Genomic DNA, 22,878 nt, shown 5'->3' on the forward strand with positions numbered 1-22,878 from the left:
CTGTTTGTGTTGATCAACTCCCTTTCCTCCAGACTGTTCCTCCCTGAACCATAATTATTTGCAATTTGCTTAAGTCGTCCATTTATGGATACGTCAAGCATGAAACAGAAGGCAATTTCGCAAAATGGAAATGCTTCTCAAAATCAATCTTCAGGAAATAATGTGGTAGAAGTTACTCTCTGATAGAAGACTACCTCATGACTGTCACATAGAGATGAATATTAATTTGTTGAGGTTAAAGCGGTTTAGTGCTTCATTTGTTGACTTTGTTCAGCCGTCAGAGAGCAGAGTAGCGCAATTATTTCAACAAATCTATTCCCCCCCACCTTACATGCGAGTTACCATTTTTTATGTACTTACCAGTCAGCACACATAACAATGTCAAAAAGTCCTTCCAGTTGAGAGACATCTGTCTCATTATCCCATCGTAAAACGCTAAGAGATTAAAAAAAAAAAACACAAAAAAATTGTCATTTTAATATTTTGCATTTTTAACACCAGATATGTTTTGATGACATTCACTCCAATAGTGCTAAAAAGCAACTAGGATATTTGCAAACATATCTTATGACCACTTTTATCTGGTCCTTTGAGAATCAAGTGATAAAAGAAAGGAATATTTTTTTGCGTGTCCTACTGAAATCAATCACGTAATATATTTCTTCCCATTTAGAAACATCAGCACAAAATTAAAGCGCATAAGAGCTTTGAAAAGGTGGGACGTATGTTTACAGTGAAGGCATCATTCATTGCGCTTTATTTTAATGCCGTTCGACTGCGTTAGTTAGCTATAAGATTATAAATAACCGTTAGCAGTGGTATTTCTAAAAAAAAAAAAAAACATCTTCAGTGACTGACTATATCCTAAAGAATAGCTCCACTTTCACTTCACTATGTGACTTTGGCAGCTATAACAATTTTCTCAACATGATACAATCAGATATTTTCAACAGTCAGCTATAAAGGCTCAAAATGTATCTCTGCTCTGCGGAAATAGAAAAGAAAAAAAAATCAGATAATCATTGTTCCGTATAAAAAGTGCCTGGTTAATGCTACTGAATTGTAATTTTGTTTAAAAGAAATAAAGCGTATTTTATAGGCATAACTTTTAATCTCTGTGCTCATCTGGTAGCCTGTAGTTATTTTTCGAAAAGAAAAAGAAGCAAAGAAAGATTTGAGGGATCAATGTTATTGTTAAAATATCTAGATGGGAGTTTTAAGTCATTTATATGTTTGTAAGACTTAAGTGAACTACTCAGCATACTTTCTGCCCAGTGTTAGATATTTTCTCTAAACATATCAATATGTAGTTCTTTATACATGAGCAATGCTGCTGTTAGATAGGATCCGTCTGCTATTCGACAACAAATTGTATCCTAGGGTACGGCGCTGCGGAACCTTACAAATCTACGACAATAATAATAACACACACAGTTGTTTTATGTTACAAGTGGTTGACGACTGCGCTGGTATGAAAAACCGCTCCTCTCAAACTTTTCGGTAACACATTATTTTCTAGCACTTTTGAAGTTACACACAGAGGGCTTGTTTCCTGTTCGGACGCAAGTCCATTTGCTCGCGGTATCTTGCTTGAAATTGCTGAGTATGCTCAAAAAAGGACATTACTCAATGAATGCAACTGCATGCAATGCAAATGACACTTACAACTGCCTATGACAGGAGAGACGGGACCGGATTTACGGATATATGTACAGTAAGATTTTGCTGAGATGTGGCTAATCAAAGTCCTGGGATTCTGGTTTCAGCAGTATCACTTTCACCAGCTACAGGGCAGGTGTAGTGATGACGGCTTTGTATGCAATCTACAACATGGTTTTGCAATTAAGAGCAACTGTAAAAAAATCATTTAATATGCAGTACGCATTGAGAACATCCTGTTAAATGTATTTGACGCAAAAAAAAGTATTGCATTAATTTTACCTGCAAGGGAATATGATTGTAATATAAGTATCACAAATACATAAAGTGCTATAAAAATACATGAAACCAATAACACAGTATTCATGTCTTTGTGAAATATTAGGTGTGTGTGGGAGGGAGGGTGAAATGTTATATTTAGCAAGTAGAGGCGCCTCCTGTAAACATAAAACTGAACCAGCATCAGCTCTAGTTCATAAGCAATCCCTCACATCCGCTTGGAAGTATTTTGGGCAAATAGTCTTTACAGATTAGCTTGAACTCAATGATATTTTAAGTCTGTCTTGCAGATGTCACAAACACTGTTCACGTCTTTGGCTCAGACATCAAAAAACATAAATTTGCGTTAATTCATTTGTTTAAATAGATTGTTTTAACTAAGCGATTAGGGAACAAACACAGTTCTCTTACATAGAATTGAAATTTGAATATGCTATAAGATAAACATACAAAACACATACTGAACAAACATTAGCTTTTTGTGTGTCATAATAAATTAGTAAAATACCTTTGTACAATCTCTGCTTTTTAGGCAAACCCCCTACCCCAATTACCTCCTTTCACCATTACTGGAACTCACATTCCTGATAATCAATAGAGGCGTAAGCTTTATTGGACTCAACCTGTCCTAAATATTCAAGCAACTATGGCAGTAAAGGGCAGCAGGCGGCCCTCCTAACCGTCACCTGCGGACCTCAGCAACGTCACCTGCGGCCCTCCAAACCGTCAATTGCGGCCCTCCGAACAGTCCCCTGCGGCCCTCAGAACCGTCACCTACGGCCCTCAGCTACATCACCTGCAGCCCTCCGAACCGTCACCTGCGGCCCTCAGCACCGTCACCTGCGGCCCTCAGCACCGTCACTTGCGGCCCTCAGCACCGTCACCTGCGGCCCTCCGAACCGTCACTTGCGGCCCTCAGCACCGTCACCTGCGGCCCTCCGAACAGTCACTTGCGGCCCTCCGAACAGTCACCTGCGGCCCTCCGAACCGTCACTTGCGGCCCTCTGAACAGTCACCTGCGGCCCTCCGAACCGTCACTTGCGGCCCTTCAGTCACCTGCAGCCCTCCAAACCATCACTTGCGGCCCTCCAAACAGTCACCTGCGGCCCTCAGCACCGTCACCTGCGGCCCTCCGAACCGTCACTTGCGGCCCTCAGCACCGTCACCTGCGGTCTTCCGAACCGTCACCTGCGGCCCTCCGAACCGTCACTTGCGGCCCTCAGCACCGTCACCTGCGGCCCTCTGAACCGTCACCTGCAGCCCTCAGCACCGTCACCTGCGGCCCTCAGAACCATCACTTGCGGCCCTCAGCACCGTCACCTGCAGCCCTCCGCACCGTCACCTGCGGCCCTCAGCACCGTCACCTGCGGCCCTCAGCACCGTCACCTGTGGCACTCCGAAACGTCACCTGCGGCCCTCAGCACCGTCACCTGCGGCCCTCAGCACCGTCACCTGCGGCCCTCAGCACCGTCACTTGCGGCCCTCAGCACCGTCACCTGCGGCCCTCCGAACAGTCACTTGCGGCCCTCCGAACAGTCACCTGCGGCCCTCCGAACCATCACTTGCGGCCCTCTGAACAGTAACCTGCGGCCCTCCGAACAGTCACCTGCGGCCCTCAGCACCGTCACCTGCGGCCCTCCGAACCGTCACTTGCGGCCCTCAGCACCGTCACCTGCGGTCCTCCGAACCGTCACCTGCGGCCCTCAGCACTGTCACCTGCGGCCCTCCGAACCGTCACTTGCGGCCCTCAGCACCGTCACCTGCAGCACTCCGAAATGTCACCTGCGGCCCTCAGCACAGTCACCTGCGGCCCTCCGAACAGTCACCTGCGGCCCTCCAAACCATCACCTGTAGGCCTTCGAACCGTCACCTTCGGCCCTCCGAACCGTCACTTGCGGCCCCCAGCTCGGCCTGCTTATTGTCAGATCTGTTTGTTATAGCTTGTAACACTTGTTTATCTTTCAATAAAATGTCTGCTTATTTTATTACAAATACGTGTCTCTTTCTATGAAAATATAAATTGTTTTACCTTGTTAAGCTGGGTACACACCTATAGAATTATGGTATAGATCACACAATTCACGACCGCTTGGTCAAATATTGTAAGAGAGTGTACGCTCCCACGATCATGTTTTATGTTGCCAAAACACATCACATCTGTTGGATTTGGTTTTAGAACGTTCCTAAAAAATCACATTTGATGATGGAACAATATTGGGCAAATGTGGAGGTGTACGCACTCAGGACCAGCAGCGTAGACAGATATCTGTAGAGTGTACAGTGTTACGTCCGTTTCAGCAGATGGTTATGAGAGGTGAGGAGCACAGATTTGAAGATACATTGTGTAGGTGTGTATGCATGAGTCGGCCTGCTCATCGGAACTCTCAGTCATTGGTAAAGTCGTTATAGAAATTGCATCTGAAGTAAGATTGCATCAGTGTGTACCCAGCTTTGCTGAGATTAAGTGTAATGTGTGGCCCTTTTGAAGTAAAGTAACTTAAGTGCATCAGATTGCCCATCACAGAGCTAGAGAAAGTGTAGTGAAATCAGCTCCCTCATTGATTCAAGCACTTAAAAAAAAAATAACTCAACCACTCAAAAATGAAAAACTATGGGGAGCAGACACACTGTTTAACAGTAAGACAGTGTAGCACTTCTCTCATACTTTCCTTACTAGTTAGTTGCACATCTGCTTATGAGTGTTCATTGTATATGTTTAGATGTCTGTTGCCGATAAAGCTTGAATGCTGACTACTAAAGAGGTTACATTGATCAGAGAATAAGGACAGCAAGTTACAGTGTATAACATTAGGACTGTGGTTTACAGAAAAGACGCTTCAGTGAACATCTCACAAGGCGGCTCCTCCTCCCATATGGTACCTGCTGGCCTTTGTAAAGCTCCAATCCATAATTAAGCCTTAAGTAATTGTCCATGACCATGCTGGCTCTTTGTCCAGGACATACTGTAGTTACATAGGTGATCCATTTAACAGCTGGAAGTTGTAACCAGAGGAGAACTTTACAAAGAGAACCTGGTGACAACATAAGCTCTAGCGCACCTGTTTTATCAATTGCTGCACCACTGACATTTCTGGTCTCTTTGTCTCACACATTACTTAATAAGGCTTCCTTTATCAATGTACCAATCCTTGTTTTTTTTCATTATATAAAACTATACAAATACAATATGGCAGTGCTTTTGTGTTTTGCAACAATAAATGACAATCTGTGCGTTAAGGCACCTGTTTTTAAGGGGAAGTCCACAGAACTTTGGGACAAAACGAATGGAGTGTGCCGGGTATAAAAGTGTGCATCTTCAGCTAGGAGAAGCTGGGAGGACTGGCGTTCCTTCCTCAGGGCTATATCAGTACACAAAGACGAGATTTTGCTTGGCCGAACATAATTTTTTAAATGCGATTGGATGAGAGCAGAAGTCACAAGTAGTGAAGACCCCCTCTGAGAGGCTGTAGAGCATTTTTGGTTTGATTGACTGAATCCTCAGTTCTCAAATTTTGATCCAAAGTTATCCAAGTCTTAAAGGTAAAAAAAAACAAAACAAACACAAACACAAACAGAAGAAACAAGTCCAAGAACCGTTCACTGCATACTGTGAGATTCTCATTGGAAAGTCTCCTATATACTATCCAACCAATTAGACACTAGAGGGGGATGCAGAAATAACAGGTATGTTGTAAATATATATTTTTATAATATTCCGACATTTTCTGCACATCTCTCAGTACACCAGATCTAATGGTGAGGGCTAGGAAAACAGGAATTTCGTTTCAACAGAACTTTCAGAACATATGCACAAACTTTTGGTGAATTGATTATTTAGTTCATCTAAAAATGCCGTCCTGATCGCTTTGCTGACAACTAGCAGGATAAATTCATGGGCTCAGCAGGACCCTTCAGACCAGGTGATGAGAGAGAGATAGGTGGGAGCAGAGAGGGAAAGGATAGAAAGAATAAAGGGAGGGGGGTACAGGAAAAGGGAGTGAACGTGAAAAAGAGAGAGGGAGAGAGGAGGAAGGATGGAGACAGAAGGATGAGAGAGGAGAGAGAGGAGGGATAGAAGAGAGGGAGGAGAGATACAAGAGAGAGTGGAAGGAGAGCAGAAGAGAGAGGAAGGAGAGAAGAGATGAAAGAGAAAAGAGGTGGGGAGAAGGGAGAGAGAGCACAGAGAGAAGACAGAAGATGGAGATGACAGTGAGCAGAGGGTGAGAAGAGAGAGGAAGAAGGAGAGAGAGAGAGAGAGAGAGAGAGAGGGGGGGTAAGAGAGGAAGGAGGGGAGAGAGAAAGAGAGGGATGAGAGAGGAAGGAGGGGAGAGAGAGAGAGGAAGGAGGTGAGAGAGAGGAAGGAGGAAGGAGAGAGAGAAGAGGAAGAGAGGAGAGAGAAGAGGAAGAGAGGAGTGGGATGCGAAAGAGAGAGCGGAGGGACAAGAACAGAGAGGAAGGGACAAGAACAGAGAGGAAGGGACAAGAACAGAGAGGAAGGGACAAGAACAGAGACGAAGAGACAAGAACAGAGAGGAAGGGAGAAGACCAGAAAGGAAGGGACAAGAACAGAGAGTAAGGGACAAAAACAGAGAGGAAGTGACAAAAACAGAGAGGAAGGGAAAAGACCAGAGAGGAAGAGAGAAGAACAGAGACGAAGGGACAAGAACAGAGAGGAAGGGAGAAGAACAGAGAGGAAGGGAGAAGAACAGAGACGAAGAGACAAGAACAGAGAGGAAGGGAGAAGACCAGAGAGGAAGGGAGAAGAACAGAAACGAAGGGACAAAAACAGAGAGGAAGGGACAAGAACAGAGAGGAAGGGACAAAAACAGAGAGGAAGGGAGAAGACCAGAGAGGAAGAGAGAAGAACAGAGACGAAGGGACAAGAACAGAGAGGAAGGGAGAAGAACAGAGAGGAAGGGAGAAGAACAGAGACGAAGAGACAAGAACAGAGAGGAAGGGAGAAGACCAGAGAGGAAGGGAGACGAACAGAGACGAAGGGACAAGAACAGAGAGGAAGGGAGAAGAACACAGAAGAAGTGAGAAGAACACAGAAGAATGGAGATAGGAGACAGAAGAACAGAGGTAATAAGAATGGAGAGAAAAGAGAGAGAGGAAAAAAGAGGAGACAGGGAAGAGAGAGGTGACAGGGAGAAAGAGGATGGGAGAAGAGAGAGTGGAGAGAGACATACAAAAATAAGGAAAAAAGAAATGGATAGAAACAGATGGAGAGTAGGAAAAGGTGGCGGGGGTAGGGAGAGAGATAGAAAGAGAAGAGGAGAGAATGAGAGAAGGGGGTGAACGTTTTCTTTTTTTGATTCTTAGCATGCTGCAGTATTTATTGATAGTCTACATGTGGAAGATTGAAAAAAAGGAAGACTTTTTTTTCAAAATCAGCAACAGTCCTGATTTAAATGGTCACTTCAAGATTTTGAGGTGGGGTTTTGAGATTCAGAGGAGTGGTTCAGGTGAACCGGAGTATGACATGAGCAGATTCAGACTAGGCCTAAAAGGTCCCAATTCACAAATGGGAAAAGTTGAGAGGGGACGGTGATGTGGGGGAGTGTCTTGCATCAGGCGCACTTTAATAATGTTAGAATTCATATATATATATATATATATATATATATATATATATACACACAAGTTAACCTGTGCATGATACTCATGCATTCTAGTCAAATCAAGCTACTTAAGGTGTTAAACAGGTTATTGTCATGCATTTGGGCCATAGCCCAGGCCTCCTCAGGGAAAGAGCGTTACTTCCCGACGCAAGCGCCCTTTTTTAACGTGGTTTTGTCCACATGTCACCACCTCATCATTCTTCTCCATCACCTCATCCTTCATTTTCATCGCCACATCTATCCAGATGTCTATCCAGACACAAGGATCTCTCTCAGCGGTCCTGAGTATCACACTCCTCTCACTCTGTCACCCCCGGCAACCACCAACCACTCCCCACTGTCACCCCCAGCAACCACCAACCACTCCCCACTGTCACCCCCGGCAACCACCAACCACTCCCAACTGTCACTTCTCCTTTAAGAAATATATATATATATTTTTTAAATCTTTATAAACACTTTTAACAATTAACAAATTAAATTAACAAATTAAAAACATCTTAGTATACCAAATTTCAGCCCTTTCTGAATTTTTTTCCCCACACACACTAAGAATTTAGTAGGTCAGTGTATAACTCCGCCCAGCAGGTGGCGCTGCAGCTTGGTTTTATTTTTTCCACACACACACACACACACACACAGACAGACTAACACACGCCACTAGGCATATATATAGATATATATAGATATATATATCTATATATATATACATACACACACGTACTACCATTTACCTAGTAAGAGTCTGTTTTAAATCTTTATATCTTAAATTGAATAAAGCCCAAATTCTCCTTTTTGCATTTATTTAATTCAGTGGACAACATTCAAGTGTCAGTGAGTGTTCTGTAGACTCTTTATAGAACAAAAAATATGGTGCAAAATTCTGATGGAATGGGACAGTGCCCAAGTGCTGTTGCGTTGTATCTGCGAACCAGGCTGCAAATAATGCAGCCAACATAGATCTGGATGTTTTTGAGATGAGAACCCAGATCCAGAATCTAAGCCTCATGGAATAAAACAATTAAAACTTGTCAATGCTGCTCTTTGAAATTAGGTATCTGAGGAATTTTCTATATAATCTTCCGCCTCCCATCTGAATCACTGTGTAACCACATTCCAGCTCAGTTAACAAAATGCATTTGATTCTCTATATTTCTATTTCAACAGAGTCCATTTATTTTTAGACTGAAGCATAAAACGTTAACATATATATATATATATAGAAAGAAAAAAACAGACGACCACTTTCTGTTAAAATATGTAAACATTCAGAAAGTTGAGCAATATTTTTAATTGGAGATTAATAACACCCAGTAAACAAAATTATGTCCTTTGAAAACATAATCTTGCTTCCCAGCATGAGGTTGAAATCCTTTATTCACTAACTCCATATGTTGAAATACACTCAAATAATGGCAAGTGACCTTAAGCCTTACATTAATGTAAATCAGTACTGGGTAGGAAATTTACTCTTGATTGATATTGCAAAGATTTTATCTGGATTCCGAGAGAAGTTTATTTCACATATAAAATAAAAGAAAATTCCAGTATTTAAAAAAAACAAAAACACATATTTTTTAAAATCAGATAAGACCATCTCTTCAGGCCCAAGTAAAATAAATAGTGTGGATATGCAGGGTCTTTATTTCTTAAGTAGTTCTACTGAATCCACTAATGAATGAAAGTACTGTGCATTTATAGCAGCCTAATGAATGAAAATATGTTCTCGTTTTCACGTTTTCATAATGTGTCAGAAAATAATTACAGTGCCCATTAAAATTAAATTTGTTGCATTCTCGTGGGTTTCCCATTACCCATCCTTCATGTATTGAACTGATCAGTAAGAGATTCGTCAGGTGGAATAAGACAATAAATATAATTCCCAAGAAAAGTAAAAATATAAAAATAAACAAAAATAGATTTTCCAAGTGTTTGCCATATGGTCTTAAATGTACTATCAATAACAGTAGTAGCATTTTTTAATCATTATTGTTAATAAAATTAACTGTTTAGCTTAATACAGAATACTGCACATACAGAGCTTAGCAACAAGAACATAGTCTTTATACTATAGTGCTATAATTTATAAATAATTATTAATTTTAGCATTATTATATAAATATATCAGTCTTTCCCCCCTCAAACTACTTAAATGACTGAACCCTTTGCTTTGATAGACAGGTTTCCTGCTCTCAGAGCAAGATTCGGCTTGTCCAGTTTCCTGGCTGCCATTCTGCTCCTACAGTTTATAAGTTGGGTTCTTAATGAGTACTTGGACCTGACACTTGTGCATACTTATCATCAATAAGCTGCCAGATGCAGCGGGTGCGCGGTGCTGCAAATTCGTGTCACTTTGGCGTCACCCCCATGGTGAGATGCCGCTATTGTGTCATTGAGCCCCACAGGTGCTGTCAAAAAGGGACGATTAGTGGTTAATTGCATCCCACTTCACTAGGAAGTGGAACGGATCAAGGAGAAAGGCCTGCACTCGTTGGAGTCAGGGAGAACTACCCAAAACTCCTGGACATTCTGGGAGGATAGACAAGTATGCACTTGTGTCTTCTTGGTGGACTTGTGCTCAAGGGCAGAGGCAACAGTGGTTTAGCTAGGTAAGAAATGGAGAGTTCCAAAACAGTCAAATTAAGTTCAACATGTATTTTTACTAATAGGTCATAATAAAAATAAAAACAAGGACCTGACAAATCCACCAAATCCACCGTTAGCGTATATCATCATCATCATTTATATAGCGCCACTAATTCCGCAGCGCTATACAGAGAACTCACATCAGTCCCTGCCCCATTGGAGCTTACAGTCTAAATTCCCTAACACACACACACAGACCAGGGTCAATTTGTTAGCAGCCAATTAACCTACCAGTATGTTTTTGGAGTGTGGGAGAAAACCGGATCACCCGGAGGAAACCCACGCAAACACAGGGAGAACATACAAACTGCACACAGATAAGGCCATGGTCGGGAATCGAACTCATGACCCCAGTGCTGCAAGGCAGAAGTGCTAACCGCTTAACCACCGTGCTGCCCCGTATATGTTCCAAATATTACAAAAATAAAGTAAATCAAGCAACCAGCTATGATTGATGGCCCTGAGTGATAATACTGATCCATCATGTACGATGAGCTGACATCCATGTCCTCCTGCTGGATCAATTCATATTCACTCTGAAATCCTTGTACTGAAACCTGCAGTGTGACTGCTCAGGGGCAGTGAGAGATTTCCAGATCACCACATGTGTGCTGTGAACAGGGCCATTTTAATAAATGATGAAATGGTCAATAACCTAGTGATCATGCAGCCAGGGATTCCACCACTAGCTCTCTATTAAAGTCTGAATGGAGAAGTCACTCACAGACACCAGGGTATTTTTAGGAAGACAAGAAACCATCTTTTAAAAAAAAAAAGCAGGTCAAAAACTTGAAATTCTATGATTAGTTCTAAACATTAAAACCATTAATGTTCCAAGATTGGCCAAATCTGTGAGGCCAGTCTTTAACCCTAGACCTAAGATGTACAAACAAGACCTTTAAATGTCAGACTTGCTAGTAGGTGAAGCTCTAAAAGTGGCTACATCAGCCCCCTGGTGTCTTAGGAAAATGAGTGCAATAGGTGACCCAATGACCCAAAGAGCGGAGTACATTCTTTCAGATTGCAAGACCATGATCATTGTAAGATATCATTTAATGAACGATGCAATATAATGCTTAAATGTAACTCTAAATCTAGAGTCTCTAAATCTTAATAGGAAACCCAGTTGAAGTTCCAAATTGTTTGAGTTAAGTCTTATGGTATCATTTGTACCAATGGAAACAGAAAATGTAGTTTTCGTCTTTATAATTTCCTCTTTTGGGATACAAAAGCCCAATGTCTTTCCAAAACAAGCAGGGGCCCACTAATTGGATATTTGCCCAGGACGGCTAAAGGCTTACAGCAGACCTGAGCATATGTTCAAATCTTAAACTTATCTGAAACCCTCCAAGTAAAAATCACTGACACCTCTAGCCCAAGCCTTATAGGCTGAGCTACATAAAGAGTGGGTGGTTATGTTATGGCAATTCCAAACTGAGACCAGGGAAAATGACTCTGGACTGTAGAACTTCTTCACCCCTCTTCTGCATTGATATATTATATTTTACCAGCACGTGAATCGACACACTAAAGTGATGAAAAACTACTGAACTTCAGATTTAAACGCTGATAAAACTCAGGTACTTTTCAGAAAGAAAAGGATTTAAAATATTACAGTTTCCCTTAAAAACTTGGAAACTGAGATCTCTCAGGCCTTAAACTGCACTGTAACTAGGTTATCTCTATGAAAGGTCTAGAAATTGCTGTACAATCAATATGGGTCAGTTAAGTTGTGCAGCACTATCTGACAAACCTACAAAAGTGGAATTGGTAACAATAATCTGTGCATGTTTGCTGCTGTTAATTTGATTTATAAAAAAGCCTGACCCTTGTCATGTAATCCTAAGGATAGATAAAACTGATCACAAACGTTCCACACCAAAAATGTCACTTCTTCTTGTCTTAATTGGACATACTGATCCAACACTGACTGTCATAGTCAGTATGAGAACTTTTATTAAGTTAGATGTTCCAATAGCTGAGATAACAGACAGGTTTATGCTTGCAGGGACTTTCCTAGAGAAGCACAAAGACGAACTTTGGTTGTCATCATGACAGTCTGTTCTTCACATCAAAGGACCGTGGAGATATGTTATACCACGATAAAAAGATATTTCCAAGGATTCCAAAGATTTCAGAGAGAGATTTTTTAATGCCTATGATGCTCATAGATATTGAATACACACTTCTTAGGAGTGCTCTTTACACAAAGATCAGTTCAACAGCAAGGCTTACAAATTGTCCCAAAAACCTCAGGTGTAATAGTTTAGGATCTACAGACCTTTGTATAGCCTAACTCAGTGTTTATGAGTCCACCATACCTAGAAAGAAACCACTGCTCGCTAAAAAGATCATTTCTGTCCAACATGACAAAAGACAATCTGGATGACACAGGAGACTACTGTAGGAATGTTCTCTGGATGGATAAGAAGAACGTAGAATTGGGTTTGGGTTTGCTTTGCTGACTTAGGACCTAGACATCTCACAATCATTGAAGCAAAAAAAATATGCATATACGAGTGCAGGATTCAATGTCATGACCTTAACACAATTTCAATTGTTGTGGAACCAGCAGAAGTCCCATGCTCAAGGCCCTACTCGAGTTTTGGGAGATTCTCACCCCAGTCAGCAGAGTTCCATTTATATTTCTCTAGGCTGTTCTGTCTTGAGAAGTATCACTTACATGGCTAAAATGAATAAAGGTGACTATATAGCAGCATGGACAGCTGCCGCAGAAGTGACTATGATTGGCGCTTCACGCATGCGAACACGCACATATGTAACTACTCCTATCATAGCTTGCTGCTTGTTCTACAAGCATGATTTCATTTTATTTATTTACTTATCTTATGTCTAAATCCAGTGCAATATACATAAAGGGAAAGAAGACAAAGTGAGCAGCATACAGACAATGTAAATAATCATTGTGGTCAGTTTGCTTTGAAGGGAGTATATATGAAACATAATTACACCCATGGCTCCTTATGGGAAGTTTGGGACTGGTCAATTAGATTACTTTAATAAAAAAATAAAGTGTCACCTAGCCTTTAAAAGGCCAATTTTACACATATATCGCAGGCTTTTACATTTAAGTGATCTGTTCAAGGTTAAAAGGCAACTCATGTACGACTTTTGCTCAGTATGACAAAACAAGGCATAATTCAAATATAACATGAAAATTAACCAGTGAATTCATCCACTTTATAGGTGGTCGTATTGCTGATTTCTCAGTCTACAAGGATGGCGCAGCATATGAGGCGACATATATATGTACTCAAGTTGACTACTGATGTTAGGGATAATAAATTATCTTTGTGAAAACCCCATTCCTTCTCAAATAAAACACTACAACCAAAATATTAAACATTATCTATTTACGCTAGAACCTTTTCTGTAACCCACAGTATCCTAGTTGTGCCTACTTGCAAATACTTACCAAGTTAAATTTTTAAAAACCACAGACAAAAAACTTTATTTATTAATGTGAGCTTTTGTTTCACAACACAAACCAAAATAAAATGCTGCAGAATATTTAGCAATTTAAAGTGCATTGTTTAAATATGAAACATTGTAAATGTGATATTTATGTAGCTGAGTACATCTAAGCCAATCATGGGGAAAGAAAACATATCATTCTGAGCTTGTGCTGGAGTCTTTATAGAGAAGTTTTTTTGCAGTATTTACTAAGCATGTTACATTTTAAGCACTTCAAAAAATATGTTTATTGCTAAATTAGTAAAAAAGTACCTGATGGTTCTTAAACGGGTCAGTGATAATGTAGCTGAAGAATAAGTTTCTCCTACTTTCAGGCCACTTTGCAAAGGAAAAAAATCTTCTTGCACGTTCAGCAGGTTCTGTTCATTTTCATTTAACTCTTTCACGTACAGATGAAGCTTTTGTAACAAGTGCTAAGTGCAGACACGCTCACCTTAATTCTCCTCCGTTTCCCAGTTTCTTAGTTGCCATGAATGCCTTGGAGTAGCCGGAAAAGCAGGCATTTCGATCATTGGATCCAACAGCAACAAATCACTCAAAGGGAGGCTCGGCTTGCTAGAATCCCAGTGATTGGCTCCTTGCACTTTATAGTGCAGGAAGCTTTCGATCGCTTTGCCGAGTTTAGGTGCAGCCATTCTGTTCCTCTTTATAACAATGATAACACCTGCCATCAATGTTCTTGTCTAGATTCTGGTTTTGACCTCTACTCTGAACGTGGAAAACTTTCTGGAGTACTGTCTGTCCTGACCTTTGCTTTGGATTTTACTACTCTCTGGATTGCTGCCTGTCCTGACCCGTGCTTTGGACCTCACTAATATATGGGTCGCTGCCTGCCCTGACCTTTGACTTGAACCTAAGTTCTCACTGGAACTCTGCCAGCCCTGACATTTGATCTGCCTGACTTCTGTGCAGAAATAAGAACAGGCTTGTGCAAATCCCTGTATTTCTTGTCCAGTACTGTACCACTTCATTGGTATCTCCTATATACCTTGTTTCAGGATCAGTTCCAGAATATGCCCCTACTATAAAGTGCCTAAGACCCAGGGTCAACAAAGTACCAGTGTGCATCTCTTGTTCTAAGTGAATTGTTGTTACTAAAGGGGAAATCCACATTTAGCCTGGTTCTAGGCGTTTATTCCAGGAATTTCAACGTCTGGCCTCAAAGTTTACACCTCAATGTCCAGACGGAGTTTTGGATTTTTCTGGTAATAACTTTTGCATTTACACAGGGAGAGGTTTTGTAGGCTAGGTGGTTACCTGATTTTGAGTATTTAATATCTTTTTTAAAAGAGAAAATGGCTTGATACTGGCTGGAATACTAAACTACAGCAGTTAAAACAAACTAGGATATATAATAAAAGAAAATTGTAGGTGCAAAGAACGCAGTAGGTTAATTTTAAATGTGCAATACAGTATTAGGAGAACAAGGCAAAAAAACACATTAAATTTCCCATTATTCCTGCCAAAATTACTCTATGGGAGTTTTGCCAATTGTTGCTTAAAGGTATAGAAGTATTTAATCAGTTAGTTCTAAGAACACAGACATGAATAAAGAATGGTACCAAAACATCCTCCGACAGCAACTTCTCCCAACCATCCAAGAACAGTTTGGTGACGAACAATGCCTTTTCCAGCATGATGGAGCACCTTGCCATGAGACAAAAGTGATAACTAAGTGGCTTGGGGATCAAAACATCGAAATTTTGGGTCTATCGCCAGAAAACTCCCAGACCTCAATTGAGAACCTGTGGTCAATCTCCAAGAGGCGGGTGGACAAACAAAAAACCACAACTTCTGACAAACTCCAAGCATTGATTAGGCAAGAATGGGCGGCCATCAGTCAGTATGTGGCCCAGAAGCTGATTGACAGCATGCCAGGGCGAATTGCAGAGGTCTTCAAAAAGAAGGGTCAGCACTGCAAATATTGACTCTTTGCATAAACTTAATGTAATTGTCAATAAAAGCCTTTAAAATGCTCGTAATTTTACTTCAGTATACCATAGCAACATCTGACAAAAAGGTCTATAAACACTGAAGCAGCAAACTTTCTGAAAACCAATATTTGTGTGATTCTCAAAACTTTTGGCCATGACTGTACTCTATCAAAAGTTATAAGCAGGCATAGGACCAGGAACAAGTGTAAATTATGTGTGTGTGTGTATATATATACACACACGACAAAAACACACTGTCACCTTTCCCTGCTAGCCATACCAAACCAGAAAAAACTAAATTTTCATGTTCTATGTGAACAAGTTGGATGTATGATCTTGACTTACAATTTCCCCACACCATGTTTGACAGGAGCCTCACAACAATACTTTATGTTAGGGTACCCTGCTCCTTCCACTATCTCACTCTCAGTATGATTGCCGCCATACCCCTCCTCACATCTGGACACTACCCCTGACACATGCAGCCCTGCCCTCAGTAACATAACACCACCAGTGGACAAGTCACTGCCTTCCACACTCATCTCCTGCTGCTATGAGCATTCTGGCAATCTCATTGGCTACAGGTTGTTCTGTCCCCGCCCACTTCAAAAGTGAGGACTTGCTATGAGCATTTTTGCAATCTCATTGGCTACAGGTTGTTCTGTCCCTGCCCACTTCAACTTAAAGGTGCTCCGACTGTAGTCAAATGCACTTTAATGATCCATGCACCTCAGGGCTGAATGGGCAGTTAAGTGCAAAGCCGAAACTGGGTCTGGTGGTGGAGATGAGAGATATGGGGAAAAAGAGGGGCACCTCTCAGTGGCTGGCACCCAGTGCCATTGTCCTGAGATAGTTATTTAGAAAAAAAAGCCCTCATCATAGTTACCAATGCATGTGCTTTAAATTATATATAATTTTATGTATAAATAAGATATACCGTTTGCCACATTATTATTCATCTTACAACAAGGTATTCCATCATTGTGGTAAGTCACTAAATAAAACATAAGGATGTTAAATGAAATAAAGATCTTTTCAGCATACACCGCATGATAAGGGGGCGTATTCACATTAATTCTACATGGTGCCGTTAATAACTTGTTTGGAATCTTGCTGATGTTTGACAAATGATGTTCCCGCTATTATCTATCTGAATTTGAGTTCACTCACTGTAAACACATCTTATTTATATGCAAATAGTTCCATGCAGGGAAATATGTACACTTTTCGCTTGTCAACAGTATTTTCTATGCAAACATACAATAAAAGATTGCCTTTATGTTCATCAGAAACTGATAAAATCTATTAGGCAAAGGGATAAATATAAGTCTAAGCAATATTTTATGACTTTATGTTTTAGTTGCTTCATTGCTCCCCAATGAATTTATCCAACCTTTTTATTTTATATTAAAGATTAAGACAACATCTGAATGCTATGGTTCCTCTTTAAATCTCTTCTAACACAAGTAATGAGAGCCACGGAGATGTGAATACAGGCCGCACTACGCTGGGCCTTGTTTGGCAGTTGGCATCTCCTTAGGCATTGTGGAGCAGATGCAGAGTGGGAAATAGACCAGTTGGCGTAGCGTATCTTGCATGAAATCACTCTGCGCATGCCTAGAAGGTTAGCGCACACATATGTGGCTATGTAGAACTGTTCGATTCCACCACTTACGCCTGCCTGCATCTTTAGAGGTAGGACAGGGGAGGAAAGGAGTATTTTAATGTTGGCCGAGTTCAGCAAAGGCTTGTTTATGCAAATACGGCACATGTAGACCAACAGAAAAACGTATATACGCCGGTTGGGAGGCCATTTCCATTATTTTTCCTTTAAAATGTTTCTAATAGGCTGCTGAGTTGAGTCTTGCCCCCTTGGGATAAAAATAACCCGCCTTCCGCTGCTTGTGGTATAAGGCAATGGCTGGGTCCCAGGGAATGGATTCCCTCTTTTGCTACATGGGGGAGGTGGGGAAGCAAGATTAGCAAGATAGGAAGTTCTATAAAACTTTACTTTTAAGTATGTTTAATTATTAATTGTGCACACTACATGCTGAGCCAATACTCTCTTCAATTTTTACTGGAAAATTTGGTAGATAGTAAAGACAAAGTAGCGCAAAACAGGAAAAGGAATATATAAATAAAATTAGCACTAAACCCATTTCTATGCCATCATCTGAATATTGCTGCCTCTTTATGCAAACTTATCCGCTTTGCATAGCCTGTAGATTACAAAGAAGGATCCAGAGACAATTGTTAATAAGCCACTGTGGAACACAGACTTCTGGGAAATGATATTTACATTGCAGCCTTTTGAGTCAATACTTTGCCAAATGAGCATTCAGAGCATGGCAAAAAACAGTTCTCAACTGGACATCACCTAAAGACTGCTTTATACTAGTCAGAGCTCATTAGTGAAGGATACAGATTCCTACTCAACATGCAATATGCAATAAGGCAGCTTCTATTGAAACAATTGAACAGGTAGGTGGAATTTAAACCAAGTGCAATCTATGTTTGAAAAGCACAGACTTGTGGGAAATGACATTGGCATGGCTGGCTAGAAGCACATGGTCAAGAAATATAGAGGGGTTTATTTCATATGTGATATGGAAAAATATGGTTCATTTAATATTACAATGGTTCAGTATGTATTCATTTAGATATTAATAATCATGAAAACAAACACATATAACTTACCTAGTGGATACTGAACAGCCTTTAAAAGCCTCCGCATTCTGGTGTCTCTTGATGATGTGTGACACGTCAGTACAGACTTTGTTAAGAAGAACATTTTTCGACTTTCAGAATTTGTCAGCTGCCAATTCACTCATGATTTATAGCTTGTGCTCAGTTGGTCTTAAAATCGAAGGATTATATAATTGCTGCAGACTATTCATACAATATTAGTAATGTGCGAATAAAAATAGTATCAAGGTATAAATAGTGGGGGAAAAAAACCAACTTGTTTTATTACCAAATATCATTTTCCAGAAATGAAATCAATGTGGCTACATGGCGTTAGTCTTTTCAGCAAAATACCACCTGCGATTCTTAGCTTATGTAGCGAGACTGATGCAATAGTTTTTTCTTGTTAAATGTAGGCCAGAAAAAAAAGAACTGCTTAGCGATGCTGACAAAATGCTTCCTTTGCACTTAAACACTCTGTAACACAAAGACAAATACTGTATAAAGCACAACATGTTCTTAAACCAAATAAAATATAAAAATGCAGTCCTTATTTAAAGAGAAATACCAATGTCCAATGTCCACCTAACATATACATGTCTATACCCATGTATTGTACTGTACGGACACTATATATATCTATCTATCGCTATAGATATATACATATAAGACACAAGCCCCACACATAGTGTAGACAAAACTTTAAATAATGCAATATCATAAGTGGATAATAACCACGTACCAAAAGGAAATAAATATGAGGCTTATCTGATGTAATATTGGTGGAAGCAGGAATCTTCTTCAATATAAATTCACAGTGAACTGATAATTCCACAGGAGGACTATAACTCAAAAAAAAGTGCCAAAGTGTAGTATGCCCTTTGTAGAGTGACAACCCCTCAGGCTTTCAATATAAAAAAAATGTAATAACAAATTAAAAACAATAAACGAGGTATACAAATGCCTGTACATTAAATAAAAATAATAAAGGGTTATCTGACGTCCACAATAGTACGCCAAGGATGACAACAGGAAACGGCTTTCAGGCCTCAAAGCAGTCCTACAGGCAGGCTAGCATAGACAAGAGCTTCAGGTAAGTGCCCCCATGACGCGTTTCGTCATTATGACTTTATCAAAAGGGTTATGGATTATATATATATATATATATATATATATATATATATATATATATATATATGTGTGTGTGTGTGAAATTAGGTAGTTTGTAAAACTGAAGGAAGATTGGGTTTACACTGATATGATTACTAAAGGATTCTCACATCTAACAATTCATTATGCATACTATGATTGCATATCAGCAATGAAGCATATTCACTCCTATTCATGAGCATTCCGCCTATCAATTCACTAGGAATCACTGAGGCATTAAATGGGATTTATAGCACGACACATGTTGCACAAAACACCTCATACTGACAACCACACGTGATGCGCTATCGCAATTGGTCCATGATCCTGATAATAATCTGATTGGAGTTGATCACATCATATGGGGTATGTTGGTAAATGATGTTGGAAGACTGGATCTTGCTCAGTTTTGTCCCTTACCTGTGGTCTGACTGGACACTGATCCCACCACTAAGACCCTGCGCTGAGCAACAGTTTATACCTGTTTGTGGTGAGCCTTAGAAAAATGAATTAATTGGCCACATTTTTAGTTTGTGGTGGAATAATCCTTTAAATATACGGACAACCTATCGTTCATATCTACTATACCATTCTGTAAAATAGAACAACTAGCGTACTTTCCATTCAGGGAAATAACAATTTACACTTAACATAGGCCTAGTACATATCAACCACTGTGTGACTTCAGCAAAACCTTATACTATTGTGCAACCGCAATTGTTGCTAACAGTTTTTGGTTTATTTTGTTTAGTTTTTTTTATCAGCAGTGATTAGAATAAACTGAGGCCAGGACTGAACCTTGTGTGGAACATAATAAGTGCATATATAGTGTATAGTACAGCTTTCTATGGCATTTACCTTATACTATACTTTGGAGGTATAATAATTTAGAAACCATAATCACAGTGGAATAACAATTTCATTTTCCTTGGCAATTCACGTTAAATGAATCAAGAGAACAAATGCAAATAGACATCTTCCATTTCCTCTCTTAATCTCCAACAGCTTCACTGTAGAAATCAGTCCCTGTGCCAGTCGTAGCATTCAGTACAGCTGCAAATTACTCTTCCCACTGTACAGTTCAATTTCCCTGCCGTCTGTGTACGTCGCAGAGCAGTGTCACAGGGAAATCTCCTGGTGCCCAGGCATAATATTACTAATAGCAGAAATTAGCAATGTAAAGTGTGACTGGCTATACATTTAAATCTGATTCTAGCATCACAGTCAGAAATCCCATAAGGAACTATTTAAGATAGAAAACAACATCTTAACACAATTCATGTTTCTTAAAATAAAGCTCTCTCTCTCACTCTCTCTATATATATATAAATAAATAAATAAATATATATATATATATATATATATATATATATATATATATATATATATATATTGTATATATAGATATATAGATATAGATATATTTTTCTCTCTCTCTCTCTCATATATATATATATATATATATATATAATCTATGAATCTATATCTATATATCTATGAATCTATATCTATTTATCTACATATATATATATATATATATATATATATATATATATATATGTATAGATATATATTTATCTCTCTCTCTCTCTGTATATATATATATAGATAGGTAGATAGATAGACAGACAGATAGATAGACACACTGCGATATAATAAACATTGTTATTAATAAAAAAAACCTGATTATTACATAAAATCTCTAATTGCTTTACCGGTGTGTTTAACTATAACACATTTTCTAGGCTTGTGATATAAATTATAGGAATTGGTCATCGGGTGCCATCACAGTATAAATAAAATTCTGGGTAGATGACACTTATTTACAGAATTTGCTTGCGACTATTAATTTAGATACAACATAAACTTCCTATTTAATAGAAACAAATATGCTCCAACCCCTAGAAACCAATCAGATAATCAGCATGATAATCAACAAGCCATGTACAGATTTATTTAATAAACTGAATGTAGAGTTTAGTTTGTTCTTATTTTTACTCATTACAATGCGGTGCATCTTTCATGAATCCCATTATATTAATGGAAGCAAATGCCTGATATCTGTGGTTTATTTAATGACATGTCAAGAGCATCAATGAGCTATTTATTAGCTCTATCAACCTATCAGGCATTAGCTTTCATCGATCTAGTTGCTTAAGACAGATGAAAGCTAATATCTGATTGGTTTCTGTAGATGATAACCTGTTTCTAATTTATCATGTTATAACTGTTTGGAAATTTCAATGTAGAACATTATCCGTTCCGGAGAACAAATAATTTTGCTTCTGAATAGCACTTAGATCTTTTATGTGTATGTCTGTGTTTATAACTTTATAGCTGACAACAATGGGTATAGTAAATGATTCAAATAATAATTCTAAAAATAATAGGGCCCTAAAAAGCATTTTGCTGTTGCATTGAGAGATAGAGGGGAACCAACATTTAAAACCAAACTTGTTTTTTTCTATAGTGTGCATTACAGTCATTTAAGACGGACTAAGACAGCCAATGTCATTACTCTTTTTAATAAGGATACTGGTAATGGCCTTCTCGTTGCCATCCGTTAACAGAACTTCTTTTGCTTCTGCGTAAACAGCGACCTAAAAATAAGACGAGAGGGGGAAAGAATTAGGAATCGCTGGCTGGCTGTCTGCGCGGGAGTGGAGACAGGAGTGACAAGCATTCAGTATCATGCTTCTTCACCTATTTCTCCGTAACAATCTTCAATCTTTTTCATTTTATGTCTGCATTATTTTAATCATTCAATCAAATCAGTCAATACTTTTATCTTTCTATTTTCGGGAGTCTCTATCTTGCTATCATTCTGTTCAGTAATTGCATTGTGACAGCGGATGATGGTATTCAGAGAGGCTTTCATTTGCGGGTTCTGTTTATCTAGTAGAACCATCATACCAGGCCTGTCATTCTGCCTTTCAGCCTCTCTCTGTCTGGCTGCCTGATGCCCTTCATATAACTTTGCATTGCAGGCTGATGGCTTTGTAAGGGTAATTTTTTTGTGAGCTTGACATGCTCGCACATTGGGCTGTAACCTCAACACATTGTATAAATGCGACAGGTTTGTCAAATGCCAATCAGTGTAACAATATGCCTTTATTTGCAGAGACATAGAAACTTGTCTAATGCACAGCGCTGCAACATAATATCTTCTGAATACATGACTCACGAACCGAAGAATGGTCACCGACTCTCCTGAATGGCCAATCTAATTCAAAAGAATCTAATTACTGAGAGCTCTGGATCATGTTTGTTGGTGTAATAATGCAGGCAAAACATTAGTGGCTATATCATGGTGCTCCAACTGTGATTCGCAGGGCTATTCCTGTATTTTAGCAAATGGGACAATAATCTGGGGGATCGGAGAAAAGAAAAAAGAAGAAGAAGAAGAAGCG

The 22,878-nt window shown here is 39.5% G+C and overlaps 1 protein-coding gene across 2 annotated transcripts in view; it reads right to left on the reverse strand.

The window, feature by feature from the left end:
• CAMKMT (calmodulin-lysine N-methyltransferase) overlaps positions 1-22,878 on the reverse strand; it is a 297,789-nt gene that overhangs the window by 47,702 nt on the left and 227,209 nt on the right. The window contains exons 6-8 of one of the 2 annotated variants that reach the window (XM_075204136.1): positions 22,005-22,068; positions 18,332-18,398; positions 361-435 (exon numbers count right to left, since the gene is read on the reverse strand). In XM_075204136.1, the coding sequence (XP_075060237.1) occupies positions 361-435; positions 18,332-18,398; positions 22,005-22,068 (206 nt within the window). The remainder of the gene's footprint in view (positions 1-360; positions 436-18,331; positions 18,399-22,004; positions 22,069-22,878) is intronic. The other variant, XM_075204137.1, reaches the window with a different exon arrangement.

This window comes from Mixophyes fleayi, chromosome 3 (assembly GCF_038048845.1).
Source record: "Mixophyes fleayi isolate aMixFle1 chromosome 3, aMixFle1.hap1, whole genome shotgun sequence".
NCBI classification, from domain to species: domain Eukaryota; kingdom Metazoa; phylum Chordata; class Amphibia; order Anura; family Limnodynastidae; genus Mixophyes; species Mixophyes fleayi.